General features: G+C 38.0%; 1 protein-coding gene across 1 annotated transcript; it reads left to right on the forward strand.

Annotated features, from left to right (window-relative positions):
• The first annotated feature begins 1,418 nt into the window (after positions 1 to 1,418).
• On the forward strand, positions 1,419 to 13,027 carry LOC127351793 (receptor for retinol uptake stra6-like). The gene is made up of 17 exons (XM_051379708.1): positions 1,419 to 1,672; positions 1,995 to 2,061; positions 3,954 to 4,039; positions 4,125 to 4,264; positions 4,857 to 5,023; positions 5,941 to 6,048; positions 7,271 to 7,338; positions 7,495 to 7,574; positions 8,188 to 8,249; positions 8,335 to 8,497; positions 8,594 to 8,669; positions 9,496 to 9,629; positions 10,103 to 10,220; positions 10,316 to 10,417; positions 10,666 to 10,829; positions 10,969 to 11,106; positions 11,417 to 13,027. Exons 1-17 carry the CDS (start codon positions 1,572 to 1,574, stop codon positions 11,662 to 11,664), a joined length of 2,022 nt encoding a protein of 673 aa, XP_051235668.1. The 5' UTR covers positions 1,419 to 1,571; the 3' UTR covers positions 11,665 to 13,027.
• The last annotated feature ends 200 nt before the right edge of the window (positions 13,028 to 13,227 follow it).

Genomic DNA, 13,227 nt, shown 5'->3' on the forward strand with positions numbered 1-13,227 from the left:
CAGGGAGTGGACACATCAAACGCTTCTTTTGACTTTCATAAACCAGTGCTGCAACTAAAATACGTCTTAAATTAAGCTTTAATTCAGCATCCATGTTGAAACAGAAGCAGCTGAGCATTGTGGGTGCAGCGTGCGGTCCTTCGAACGCCAACACGGTCAGAAAAATCCTGGGATCTGATGAGCTGGGCCTCCGCAGCCTCCGTCATATGAGCGAGCTCACAGATCCAGATTTAGAAACTTTGAACTGCTGATTTCACAGCAAAAGTGCCCAGTAGCTGAAAATATACCTTTAAATAGACTTTACGAGGCAGAAAATGAACAGTAGCAGGTTTAACTGGAACACTGAGGTTGTTTTTATGCTCCAGTTTGGTGAACTGAAGGTCTGAGATGTGTGTTTGTCCTCTGATCAGTAAACTATATCTCTTTCTTTTCTTCTGTTCATATCATAAACATAAAACACAGGCCCGTAGTGATCCTGAACTGAGGATTTACCTCACGTGTCAAACGATCAACATTCTTATTTTGGCCTTTTCTAAGCTCTCGTCACACAAAGGTTTCCCTTGTTTAAAATGAGAGGTTTTCATCTTATTATGAGATTAGTCTCTTAAGTAACAGGCAGAGGGAGGTGAACGCCACATTGCAGCACAAAACTGACATAACCCGAAAAAAGGAAACCACACAAAGTGCTTTTATTTTAATGTGAATACAAGAACAATACAATATTAAATGTATCAGACATTATAACTGTAATTACATGAAGTGAGTCAGTGGTGAGAGGGCCACAGCACGTCCCTTGGCGCACGGGTTTCGGGCGGGCGTCCCCGAGCCGATCCCCCACTGTCCACACAGGGCTACCTGGTAGTTAAAATAGCCAATTAATTCAATAAATCAAGTCATTGTTTTAGCTCTACTTGTATACTGTTGGGTAATTTAATAATAACATCATCATATTTATAGGATTGTACTGTAAAATCTTAATTTGTAAAGTAACTAGTAGCTGTCAGATAAGTAAAATACTCTGTACTTCCCTTTGAAATGTTGTATAAAGTATGAAGTTGCATGAAAAGAAAATACTCAAGTGAATCTGTGCTTTTACAGTACTTGAGTAAATGTACTAATTTACAATTCAACAGTAATTAAATTACATTTAAATCATATCTTGACTTAATTATAACATTGAAGTTGAATGAATGAAGCCATGAGAATAAGTATCACTTCAAGGAGCAGCAGAGGTCACTTTAGGTCAGTTTCTTCCTCCACTTCTTCTCTTATTCAGTGTAATGTTGATCTCTCTCTCTCTCTCTCTCTCTCTCTCTCTCTCTCTCTCTCTCTCTCTCTCTCTCCCCCTCTCTCTCCCCTCTTACTCCCCTCTGTGCAGTTGTTAATCTGCTGTGTTTGAGCTCTCTGTTGAACTGGAATGTGTCTGGGTGTTTGGGCCAAACAGTCCCGACACGTTGCAGCACCAGCAGATCGCGGCAGAGCGAGGTTACCTGAACTTAAGGAGGATCCAGGAGTCCTCTGGATCTTTTAATCACCCTGCTCCACCTGTTTGACTCGACCGAACAGCTGCAATGAATAACAGCAAGGTCGAATTTGAGCCTTTTGAGTATTCCTACTATGACTATTCAGATTGGTACTCGAACAATGCTGAGCCAACCAAACCACCCAAAGAGTGAGTATAGAACCCCTCTATGTGTGATATTCATTCTTATTTTGATTATTATGTTGTTAAATATTCATTCTACGAACCAGTGCAATGTGGGAATAAATTAGAGTGGATGGCAGGTGGATTCATAAAAGCAGAAAAGTGGTGATTTTATGTGATTTTACTTGTTATTGTGCTTAATTTGAACAAGCAGTTCTAGTAGCCGGTAAACAATCACAGGTAAATTAAACCTGAGCAACCTTGAAACCTTGAAATTGCAATTAATCCAATAAAGAAACAATAAACAGTAAACAGTAAAAAGCTAAATGTGGTTGTTTTTTTGTCACAGAGTTATTCTACCATGTGACCCCACAGTGGACGACAAGCTCTTCCACTTATGCATGCTGTCGATATCGGTAAGTATGTAAAAAAAAAAAAAGTGACCATAAATCTGAAAAGGCTCCCAAACTTTTAGTTTTCAAGTTCAAGTAGTGTCTCTTAAAATGTGTCTTTCTATAAGCTTATGTAAAAGTATTGTGACGTAAGTGCAACTTCAGTCAGAATCAAAATAAATACATAATCACACTATTGTATCCATGGTAGAGTACTTGTACTCAGGATTAAACTTGGTGTGTTAAGGGCTCATTTAAAGCCACACTCGGGTATTCAAAGTTAATGAGGTAGTTAGTTAGCTAGAAAGAGTGGCAGAAAAGAAGTACGACTGTTTCAAAGTCTATGGTTGTAAATAAATATGGAGATTTTAAAAATAGGCCAGGTAAGATGCAACGTCAAGTCAATTGTGGCATCAGAACACTAAAAGTGAGATGGTTCAGGCCCATTTTTAGTCAACAGTGTTGGGCAGTAACTCACAATAACATTACTCTCCCAGTAACTAGAGGTGTAGTAGTACTAATGTATTACTAGCACTAATTACTAATTTATAGTACTAATTTTGTTTAAAAAGTTATTATTAAATCCAACAATCCAATCACATCCTTGGATTTGTTTTTGTAGTTGTGGAGGAAACTAGTTGGGAAGATGGAAACATTCACATTACTTTGATTTTAACAAACAAAACTGGATTTTAATCGTCTTAAGTCTGAATTTTGTAGAGAAGTTTCCCAATTACACATTTTATGGGAAGTAGCAGAACTAATCACTGCTGGCAGGGAACAATAAGTACACTAATAATATTACTTTTGAAAAGAGTAAGAATGAATCAGTATACTGTTGGTGAAAACAGTTTCTGTTAGCAGCGCTGTGGCCAGTGTACAGTACATGGTCCAATTCTGGGTAACACAACCGAACGGCAATAATGGGAGATAATGGAAGTCTTAAAAAACGATAAAAAATAAAACAGAACAAACAAACAAATGAAAAAAAAAACAATTCTTCACTATGTGTGTAGCCGCAGTGAGTTAAACACACTTCTAATGAAGGCTGGAGGCTTTTAAGTCTTTACCATAAACAAAGTTTGACCAAAAGTTATTATAAAAATAGACTAAGTGCAGCAGTATTGTAACTGGATTCAGAAAGAAAAACACAGATTAGCTGCAGACAGCTACCATAGTGGCCAGCTTGGTTAGCTAATCACAGAAAATTTGAAATGATTTAAATTTAATACCAGTAAACAAAAGATTTACATCATCGTCCTCCTAAACCCTGAGTACACAGTGAGAGAGGATTTTTGTTCTGAAGTTTTTTGCTCCTCTATGAATCCATAAAATGTCTTTGCTTCCAGCAGACGTTCAGTTTAATGATGTTGGCTTTTTCATTCTTGCTCAATCACCCAATTACAAGTGAAGGCCTCTTTACCTCGGTTAGGAAGCTCCTCGTACTGTACACTGTCCAATGTCCGCGTTCAGTCAGTGATGAGCAATGAAGTGGGACAGCTGGGTCGCTGCAGCTGATCGGAAACAACAAGACGTCCTCTGAAAAATGAGGTTATTTATTTGAGGCACTCACGAGCTACACAATGCATCAACAAAGCTTTGTTGTTTCAAAAAGTTGCATAGTTTCAGTGAGATACGTTTTTGTAGACTAGAAAAGGTCACATTCCTGTCCCATAATGAGCTACAGTATAGCCTACAGTATGACTTACTGAGCTCGAATCTGAGCTCAACATAAACACCTGATAGTTTCTTTTTGGGGAATTTTCAGTAGCTAACTCATGTCTAAGATGTCGCCAGCTAATCAGATTCAAGTTAAATTCAACTAAACTTTTGAAAATTCAATAAGAAATCACAAAAAACTGAAGAATATAGAATCTGTGGTCTGAAGTCTCGCTGTATGTCCTTTCTCCCTGCAGCTGGTGATCATGTTAATCCTCGCAGTTCTCACCAGGAAGAACAAATTCTGCCAAGGATTCACAAGAGGATCCTCCAGTATCTTCAGGTGAGTTCAGGAAGGTCTAGAGATAAATATTAGCAAGCTTTGTCTCATATCATCTGAAATGTTTCCCCCGTATGATCTTCTACAGTCCAGCTAACTTTCTGGACCAGACTCAGAAGAAAGGTCTGGTTATGGCTATTTTCGGACTCGTGTTCAGCAAGCTGTCGATGCTGGTGATCGCCCCGGACCCGCTGCCTTTCTCCAAAGACACTCCGGCAGAAATTAAAGGTGGACACATTGTCGTGTTTGATTCTTCCAGAATTAAGCTTTGTGTTGTGTTCTGGTGCTTTGATAATAGACCTTTCTCACAGCAGCCATTATGACATGAAATAATAGGGTAAACACAGGTGTTTACTAATGATACTAATTAAAGTTTTCAGGGTGCTGTTGTTGTGAATGTTGGCTCACTCCGCTGCACTAAATGGAAATGGAGCCTTACCCTGATGTTTACCCTACTATTAAAATGGCTGCTGTGAAAAAAGTCATATTTTTAAAAGATTAAATGTTGGATAATTATATAATTAAATAATAAAATGTGTAATCTGTTCTTTGATGTTTAAAAATGAAAATAAGGGAACACAATGTATTCATTTATTAATGAATTTTACAATGAATCTACACAATAAGTAGCAACTGGTAGGCAGTGAAACAGCTGACGAGATTAAATAAAAACAGTATCGATTAGGAGATTTGAGTTTTAGTCTATTTAAGTGAACTAATCTAAGTGGAAGAGTCATGAAATTGTGTTTTTAGGAACTCTGAGAAATAAGAGTTTGATGTAAAAATCCCTTATTTCTTTCTTTCAACCCTTGTTTTACAGAGTACATGAAGATAATCGCCATCTTCTACTATCCCGTCCTGTACTATCCTCTGATGGTCTGCAGCACTCTGCAGCACAAAGCAGGTTATGTGTTCGGGACGCTCCTTTCCTTTACTCACTTCGGGGTCCTGGTGTGGCAGAAGTTCGACTGTCCAAAGACTCCAGAGGTGAGACACCGACATCATGTTAATGTGCCCCAGACAAAGGTTTTTATCACGATACAAGTAGTTTCTTAATTACAATATTGAACTATTATTTAACCGGACAGGAATGTTTGCTTTAGCCTAAAAGAGTGAATTAAAAGTACTTTGTGTCATTAATGCAACAACAAAAAAAGAGTATAAAACAACAGCTAAACAGTCTCTGACAGTTTATATCCTCATATCATCCACCTATATTCCACATCAACGAGCAGAAAATGTTTGGTGTAGAGCCATCTGGTGGTAGTTTTTTAAACATTAATTAATTTCATTTGGCCACTTGGGGGCAGCAGAGCAAGCTGTAAACACAATACAGACATATTATCACCATATAAAGTTGTTAAAGTAAACGTGTTAGCATGTTTCTATCCACCAGGAGTCCAGTATTCACTCTCATTTTAACCTTGTTTTGGTCTCCACCAACATGAATAAATTTGGCTCTTTAGCTCACGAGCTGGTTTCTAACTCTGTGATTCGGTGCTGCAGAGGTTCTGTAAAATGGTTCAATTAGATGTTTTTTCATTCAAAACAGCTGCCTGCTGTTGCTGAAAACAACACGAGAGAGCCGAGAACCAAACCAAGTGGCAAAAAAAGATGCTGAAGCACTAAAAAGAAGTGGTTACATCCCCATAAGTGACCAGTTTCACACAACACATTGTAATTTACTGTTAAAATATTGATTAAAGCAGCTTTAATCTTCAGTAGAAAAGAATTAAAACAGTTGAAAGCGGATGATCTGGACTAACCAGGACATCACTTCTATGTTTTAGCACCTAAAAGTAATTCACCTCAGTTGATACATAAAATATCTCAAAACATGGTCGAATGAAACCACAACTTTTGTGAAGGGAAGTTAATCGATTCTTCATTCTTCCTCCTCACAGATCTATAAGTACTACGCTCTGCTAGGAAGTCTTCCTCAGCTGGCCTGCCTCGCGTATCTCTGCGTCCAGTTTCCTGTGCTGTTTGTCAAAGGACCAAAGACGGACGAGGTGAGTAAAAGTCAGAATACAGACGTCAAACATTCAGATACATAAAGAACCATTTATCCGCCGTTTAAAACACAGCCATACCTTGTTTTCTGCTTTATGACGTATGTATAAATACTCAGGCTGTCTCTGGTGCAACTGAAGAACATGAATTTCCACAATGTAGAACATAACCGTGATTACTATAAGCAGCTTGTGCAGAATAGCGCAGGTTTAACTCAGCGTCCCTGAGCAGATTATGTCGAGGGAGGTGATATTTTTTCCCCCTTTCAGACATATTGAATCAACAGAGTTTTTGTTTTAAGAGCAGGTTTAATCTGCCTACAGTTCAGAAGAGAAATCCCAGTGGTGAGAATAAATAAATTAACTAGCTGGAAAACCAGCACTTTCAGTCACTAATCTCTATTTTACCTTTAAAATTGTCTTTTAATTGTTGGAGCTCATTTATTGAGAATTATACACAGACTGAAGCTCACAGGAATTTTTACAAAGAATAAGAATAATTTTACCTTGAAATGAGGTTGAACCCTCGTTGATGAAATAAATTAAACCTGTTACCTTCTAGTAAAAACATATACTATATATCTCATATATCAATCACACTTTATTTGTACAGCACCTTTCATACAGGTTAGTGCAGTGCTGATAATAAGACAGAATGAGTGTTGACCACAATAGAAAAACATAAAAAATAAATAAAAATGGGCGCCCAGTTAGCTCAGTGGGTAGGCTTAGTCCTTGCTGCGTGTCATCCCCTCTCTCTCTGCCCCCCTTTCCTGTCTGTCTTCAGCTGTATCTATCAAATAAAGGCAATAAAAACTAGATTAGATAAATCTAAAAATACAATACGAACATAAAAATGGCAATAAAATACAATAAAATGGATTAAACTCAATACTAAGTAGTGTTTAAAACTAGAAACTAGATCAAATAGATTCAGAAGACAAAACAAAATAATTAAAATAAATACAATTAACAATAAAATACAATATAAATAAGAGTAAAGGAACATCAAATGATAAAAATCTGTTTTCTTACAAATGATTATTTTTTGCTTTCTGTCGATATCTTGGAATATGATCTGGTTTAAGTGAAGGTGGAGTAACTGAAAACCCAAATAAAAACAGTTCAGATAAAATAAATTAAGATAATATCAGGTTCATGTTTAATTTGAAAGATTTTAGTATCATCATAAGTGATCCCTCGATGTGTTTTTGGCTCACAGGACCTCGACAGCCGCTACTACACCGACTATGTGAAGTTACTTTTTAAGAAAAGGTCCTCAACTGCCAGGTGAGCAGAGATAAACGTGGTAAACGGCCATGTGTATAAACATATATGGGTCGATCTAATGTGTCAGATTCATTGTGATTAAATTTATATATAAATAAAGAGCCTTCATCCTGTACGTGGATAACATGATTCGTTCTGTGTTTTTATATGTTGCAGCTCTTCATCTACAGACAAACCAACGCTGGCTGAGAGAATACTGGAGGTGCCTAAAAGTTACATTTACATACCAGAAAAAGGTTTGTGCACATATACAGATACAAATACACATGTTTTAAATTAACAAAGTTCTTATAGCAGTAACAGTTTTTATTTCTGTCTTAGTGGAAAACTGCTTTTTTATCCCTAAAGTTAAAGTGTGTAACATTACATAAAAATATTCAGAGGTACGTTTTTATTAGTGTATAATCACCTGAATATAGGAACTGACAGACGGATGTTTCATATTATATTCAATGTGTAACAAAAACAGAAAAAAACAGATGATAAAATGTACAATAAACAACTGCAGTAAGTTTGTGTAAAACGAGTGATTTTGCTGAATTTTAAGCAGATTATTTCCGTCTTCTACGATTCTGTCTACAATATGTAATTTTTGTTTAATTTTTAACAATCATAGATACTTAATAGGCTTAATTTTTGACTAATTCAGTGTTTTCTTCTCATTATTCTATCAGCTATCATTGTTTTAACACAGAACTGAACAAAATGCGGAGCTATTGGCCTACTGTTTGTTTTCTAGATCCCCTTTAAATCAAGAAGGCTTTGCAACCCCCCTGTGAAGCTTGGGCGACCCCTAGTGGGGAATCCCGACCCTACAGAATTAGATAATGATTTTATTTTGTCTTTCAGTGTTTCGTTTTCCTCTGAAGCTTGCTGTATCAGCATTCGTTGCCTTTGTGGCGATATATCACGTAAGTCTTCAGAGAATCAGACAGAATACGGTTGCTGCTGTTTACCTGCACGGAACAATAAATACATCATGTGTTCACCTTCCAGGCGGCGCTGTTGTTAGTCGTCCTGGTGGTCCCCACTCTCCATATTGTCCGTGCTGGTATTGATGAAAACATCGCCTTCCTGTTACTCGGGTTTGGGATCGTCCTGTCAGATGACAGAATGGAGGTCGTTGAAATCGTGACCTTCTATACCTGGTTGCTGGAAGGTATGCAGGGATTTTCTTAACAAAACTTGAAGAGTATCGTTATAAAACAAGCAACTGATTTGAGTTTTTTCTTTGTGTTCATGTTGTTTCTGTCAGTGTGCTACCTCTGTGCGATGACCCTGTCTTGTTTGGTCAGTCTCATCATGCTCATGAGGTCCATGATACTTCACAGGTAAGAGGAGTCACTGCTGAACAATCTCTTAAAGAAGTTGGAAGTTGGAAATACGATGACGTAGAGACCCTCATTTACAGTATAGCTTGGTGGTTCCCAACCTGGGTCGCCCAAGCTTCTGCATTTCATTCAGTTCTGTGTAGACAATCAAATGAAAGAAGGTTTAGATTTTTATTTAATCCATTAGAAAAGTTAAAACAACCAAAGAGCTGATAGAACAATGAGAAGAAATCACTGAATGAGTCAAAAAAAGAAGCCTATAAAGTATCTATGATTGTTAAAAATGACAAAATATTACATATTGCAGACAGAATCGTAGATGTTCCTGAAAATATCCAGAAAACTCATCTTTGATCAATATTCACAGGAAATAATCTGCTTTCAAATCCATCATTTTACACAAAGTTAGTGCAGTTGTTGTGTTTATTGTATATTTTATTATCTGTTCTCTTCTGTTATTGTTACTCATTGAACATAATATGAAATATCTACTATATATATTTCTGTTAGGGGTCGTTAGGTTACGATAATAAAGGGATCCCTTAAGGATGTTAAAGGTTGGCAGGAGCTGCTATAGAAGAAGCTATGATACAGTGAATGTGTTAACAGTTGCCCATTTACACATCTTTGTAGACACAGAGCAACATTAGTATCCATGTGGTCACCTGATAAATGTGAATCTGTATACTGAAGAGAATAATAAGCTCCCCCATGCAATGCTTCAACCGGGAGTTTTATGCCCATCAAAGTGCTGAAAACAGCCAATATTTGACTCCCAGGCCTTCCTGTCTGTACGTAATGTACCACTGGTTTTAATTTCTTACAGGTCAAACCTGAAAGGACTGTATAAGGGAGATATTTACAGCATTTATAACAGCCAGAAGACCATCCGTCCCTCTAAACCCGGCATTGTCTGTTGGATGGGCTTGACGGGATACCAGGCTGCGATCGTCTGCGTCGGTAAAGCTCATCACCAGGGATTTTAACTTTATCTAAAAAGAGACGAACACCAACAATGATTTGATCTGACTAGCAAGAGAGAAGTCAAAATCTGAAGATCATAGAGCTCCAAACTATTAAAAACACATAAATGAGCCACATGGCCCCTCTTTACCACACACACACACACACACACACACACACACACACACACACACACACACACAAGAGAGAGAGACAGACGTGTGTTTGGACTCAGTTCCACATTCACCATCCTGCTGCCCCAAATACTCACTGGAGCACTAAATTTAATCAACAGCTGAAAATAGTCCCCAACAAATCACTATACGTACTCACAGTTGAGTAACACTTGTGGAAAAGTTTGTGGACAACAGTTCCTACCAGCCTTGTCCTTTAATTAATTCTGGAAGCGAGTGTGAATACCTTAATGGAAGTGTGTTAAAAATGTCCTTTTCTCTGTGTTGTGTTGGCAGGAATGGCTATTCAGACTGTTGTGTTTTTCATCTGCTTCTTGTTCCTGGTGTTTTTGATCATTATCCCCGTTTTCTACGGTCGCAATATCATCGTCTTTGAAATCGCGGGAAAGGCATGGTGAGTCAGCAACCTTTTCATCATCAGATCATTGATTAAAACAGAGATTAAAGTTCATTTTATTTTTTTAATTTTCCACCTTTGCGATGTCTCAGGCCGGCCTGGGTCACTCTGCTGCTCGTTACTGTGCTTCAACATGTGACTGCTAAGTTTGCTTTCATCAAAAAGGAAGCTGGTACGAGAGACTTGAAGAACAGGTAACTGAAGTCTAATGACAACAACCATGTCTCATATCACATTTAAATCACACATTTCCAAAATATAAACATTTTGAATATATTTCCAATAGAGAAAGTCAAACATCAGCTCTAAATGAACATCGTAAAGCAACTTATCTACATAGAAAATCATAATAATAATCTTTATTTAATCCACGAGGTGACAGTTCTCGGAGCATTTTAATAAAACCATCTTGCGTAGATAAATATTTTGTGGTGATTTCCAGGGAGAGTCTCTTTCTCCTGACGTACCTGCTGTTCCTCATCAACACCGTGGTTGGACTGATCGCCGCAATATGGAGAGTCGTGATAACAGCTTTGTACAATATCGTCCATCTTGGTCGTATTGACATCAGTCTGCTGCACCGCACTGCAGAGTCCTACGACCCAGGTATATTTTATAGGTTTTTAAACAGCTTATGGATGGCAGTTGTATCCTATTGCACTGAGTAATAAGATAAATCAAGCTTTAGGTAGACTTGACCTTGATCTTGGTCTAACCATGCTCTGTGACCTTTCACCCCATCCAGCCTACCGGTACTACACCCACTCCCTGAAGGTGGAGGTCAGCCAGTCACACCCGGTGATGAAGGCTTTCTGCGGGCTGCTGCTGGACATGATGATCGAGTGCGGCCGAGTTGGGCAGAAAATAAGAGACGCAGAGGAAGGTAGAGACCCTGTACTGCACACATGGACATAAAATATACATATATTCTACTTACATATATTCTAGTTTATAATCTTTTAAAATGTGAATAACCGCTAAGAAGAGCAATAAGACAGGAAATAAAGTTCCTCCAAAATACTTTACAACAAGCAAAACCCACCTTGTTTTAATCTCCCACAGGATTTTTACAGGTTTCCCAAGATGATTATCCCAATTTAAATGTTTATAAAGCATGACAACCACCATGGACCCTCAACCCCTCAGTTTGGTGTCTCGTTCTGCCCTGACAGCCTGCTCCTCAATGCTTTCAGGGATTCAGGAGAACAGGCCGAGCAAGGCGACCAGCCGTCAGAGGATCCGCTGTCGCTGGCAGCTGCTGTACACGCTGGTCAACAACCCGTCCCTGCTGGGCTCCAGGAAGCACTTCCAGACGCTGCAGACCTCGGAGAGCATCCTGAATGGGACCCCAAACCACAGCTCCAAGAAAGGCAGCATGAAAGAGGCCGCCGAGCTCGTCCAGTCCACTGAGACCCCAACAAACCAAGATAAAACTGACTGAGAACACTAATATATATATATATATAGTGTTGTTGGCAGTATACTCCAAACAAAATTGTAGCCTGTGAGTCACATTCAACAAAACCCCAGATTATATTAAATGACAACTGTCTTAATGTTAATGGCACCTTAAAGGTCCAATGTGAAACATTTATGAGGCTGTATTGCTTGTTAGAAATGGAATATAATGTATATGAATATAAGAATCTTTGTGTTTTTGTTACCTTAGAATGAGACTTTCTTTTTATCACCACGTTGAACCTCCATGTTTCTACAGTAGCCCAGAACGGACAAACCAAACACTAGCTTTAGATGGACGTTCTCATTCCCAGGTTGTCAAATCCTGACGCGAGCAGGGTTCAGTTATGTGCAACTGCACAACTAGATGCCACTAAATCCTACACACTGGTCTTTTGAGCTTTGGCTCACAGTGACAGTGCTGGTGATCAGAGCCAATGTCATTGTTGTTTTGTTGTGTTTGGAGTATACTGTCAGATGATGGCACTAGAATAAACTAAAGGTTTATCCAAATTAGATGCATGGTGACCGACGTAAAAGACATTTGTTGTTGCCATAGTTTAATTTTTAAAGCTTGAAATCTAGCTTCAACAGTAAGATCTAACATATCTGGTACGGATGTATTTGTCCTTCATTACAGAGTATTTGGGTAAGATCTGCAAACCCTGGATCACCCACAAGGCAGGTGGATCAGGTGTCTCAAAAAAACAATTATATTGGATATTGGATCACTTTACAAGAAGCTGAATGAATGAACTACAGCACATCCCACCTTAATATGAGAGAAGTAAACTTTCATTGTGTTCTGCAGTGCTGTTGAGGCCTTTAGGGATTATTATTGACGTGTTCGGTGCCAGTGCTGATTAATTAGCAGCCTCAGAACCCGAGCTAATGAGTCAGTAAGAGGTCAGAGACCATTTTTGCCTCGGGTTAATGCGGTTATGTCGACACATGCTGGTTTTCAATGTGTCCAGTTGGTTGTTCGAGGGGGTTTGTAAGATCACGGATCAAGAATGAGGCAGTTTCTGGGTTAAAAGCTGGAATTTTATAAGAGATCAATAACATTCTCCATTGTAACCTTTGGCTTATATGCAATGTAATATCTAAATGTGGTTTGTTAGAAGTTCGTCTACTTCACTTTCAGCTTCATAATTATTATAAGATGAATCCTGTGATGGGATATTGAGGTTGATCATATTGCATATTTTCACACACAGATTATATTTTCTGTTATTTCCTGTATGATATTTTAATGGATACACAGACACATTTTTCAAATGTTTGACGAGTGACTGCTGATCCCATTTTTAGATTATAATGAAATAAAATGTGTAAATACATCAGAATGTATGAAGTGTTTATGAGTCCCATCTTTACCTACTAATGTTATAACTGGATCTAGTTAATAAAAGTTTCGTTTTTATTCATCCCATCCTGCTAAAGTTCAATTAATAACTTTATCATTTGACCTATATATCATGAATTTTATTTTAATTCATGTTATTATCAAACCAAATCAGAAAAAAAAAATATCTTTTGTTAGTCA

Source organism: Dicentrarchus labrax, unplaced genomic scaffold (assembly GCF_905237075.1).
Source record: "Dicentrarchus labrax unplaced genomic scaffold, dlabrax2021, whole genome shotgun sequence".
Taxonomy (NCBI): domain Eukaryota; kingdom Metazoa; phylum Chordata; class Actinopteri; family Moronidae; genus Dicentrarchus; species Dicentrarchus labrax.

Excerpts from the sequence above, each read along its gene's own strand:
- LOC127351793 (XM_051379708.1), top strand. The coding sequence starts at position 1,572 with ATGAATAACAGCAAGGTCGAATTTGAGCCTTTTGAGTATTCCTACTAT. Across the intron at positions 5,024-5,940 it reads ACTGTCCAAAGACTCCAGAG|ATCTATAAGTACTACGCTCT; the intron begins GTGAGACACCGA and ends TCCTCCTCACAG. Across the intron at positions 11,107-11,416 it reads AATAAGAGACGCAGAGGAAG|GGATTCAGGAGAACAGGCCG; the intron begins GTAGAGACCCTG and ends CAATGCTTTCAG.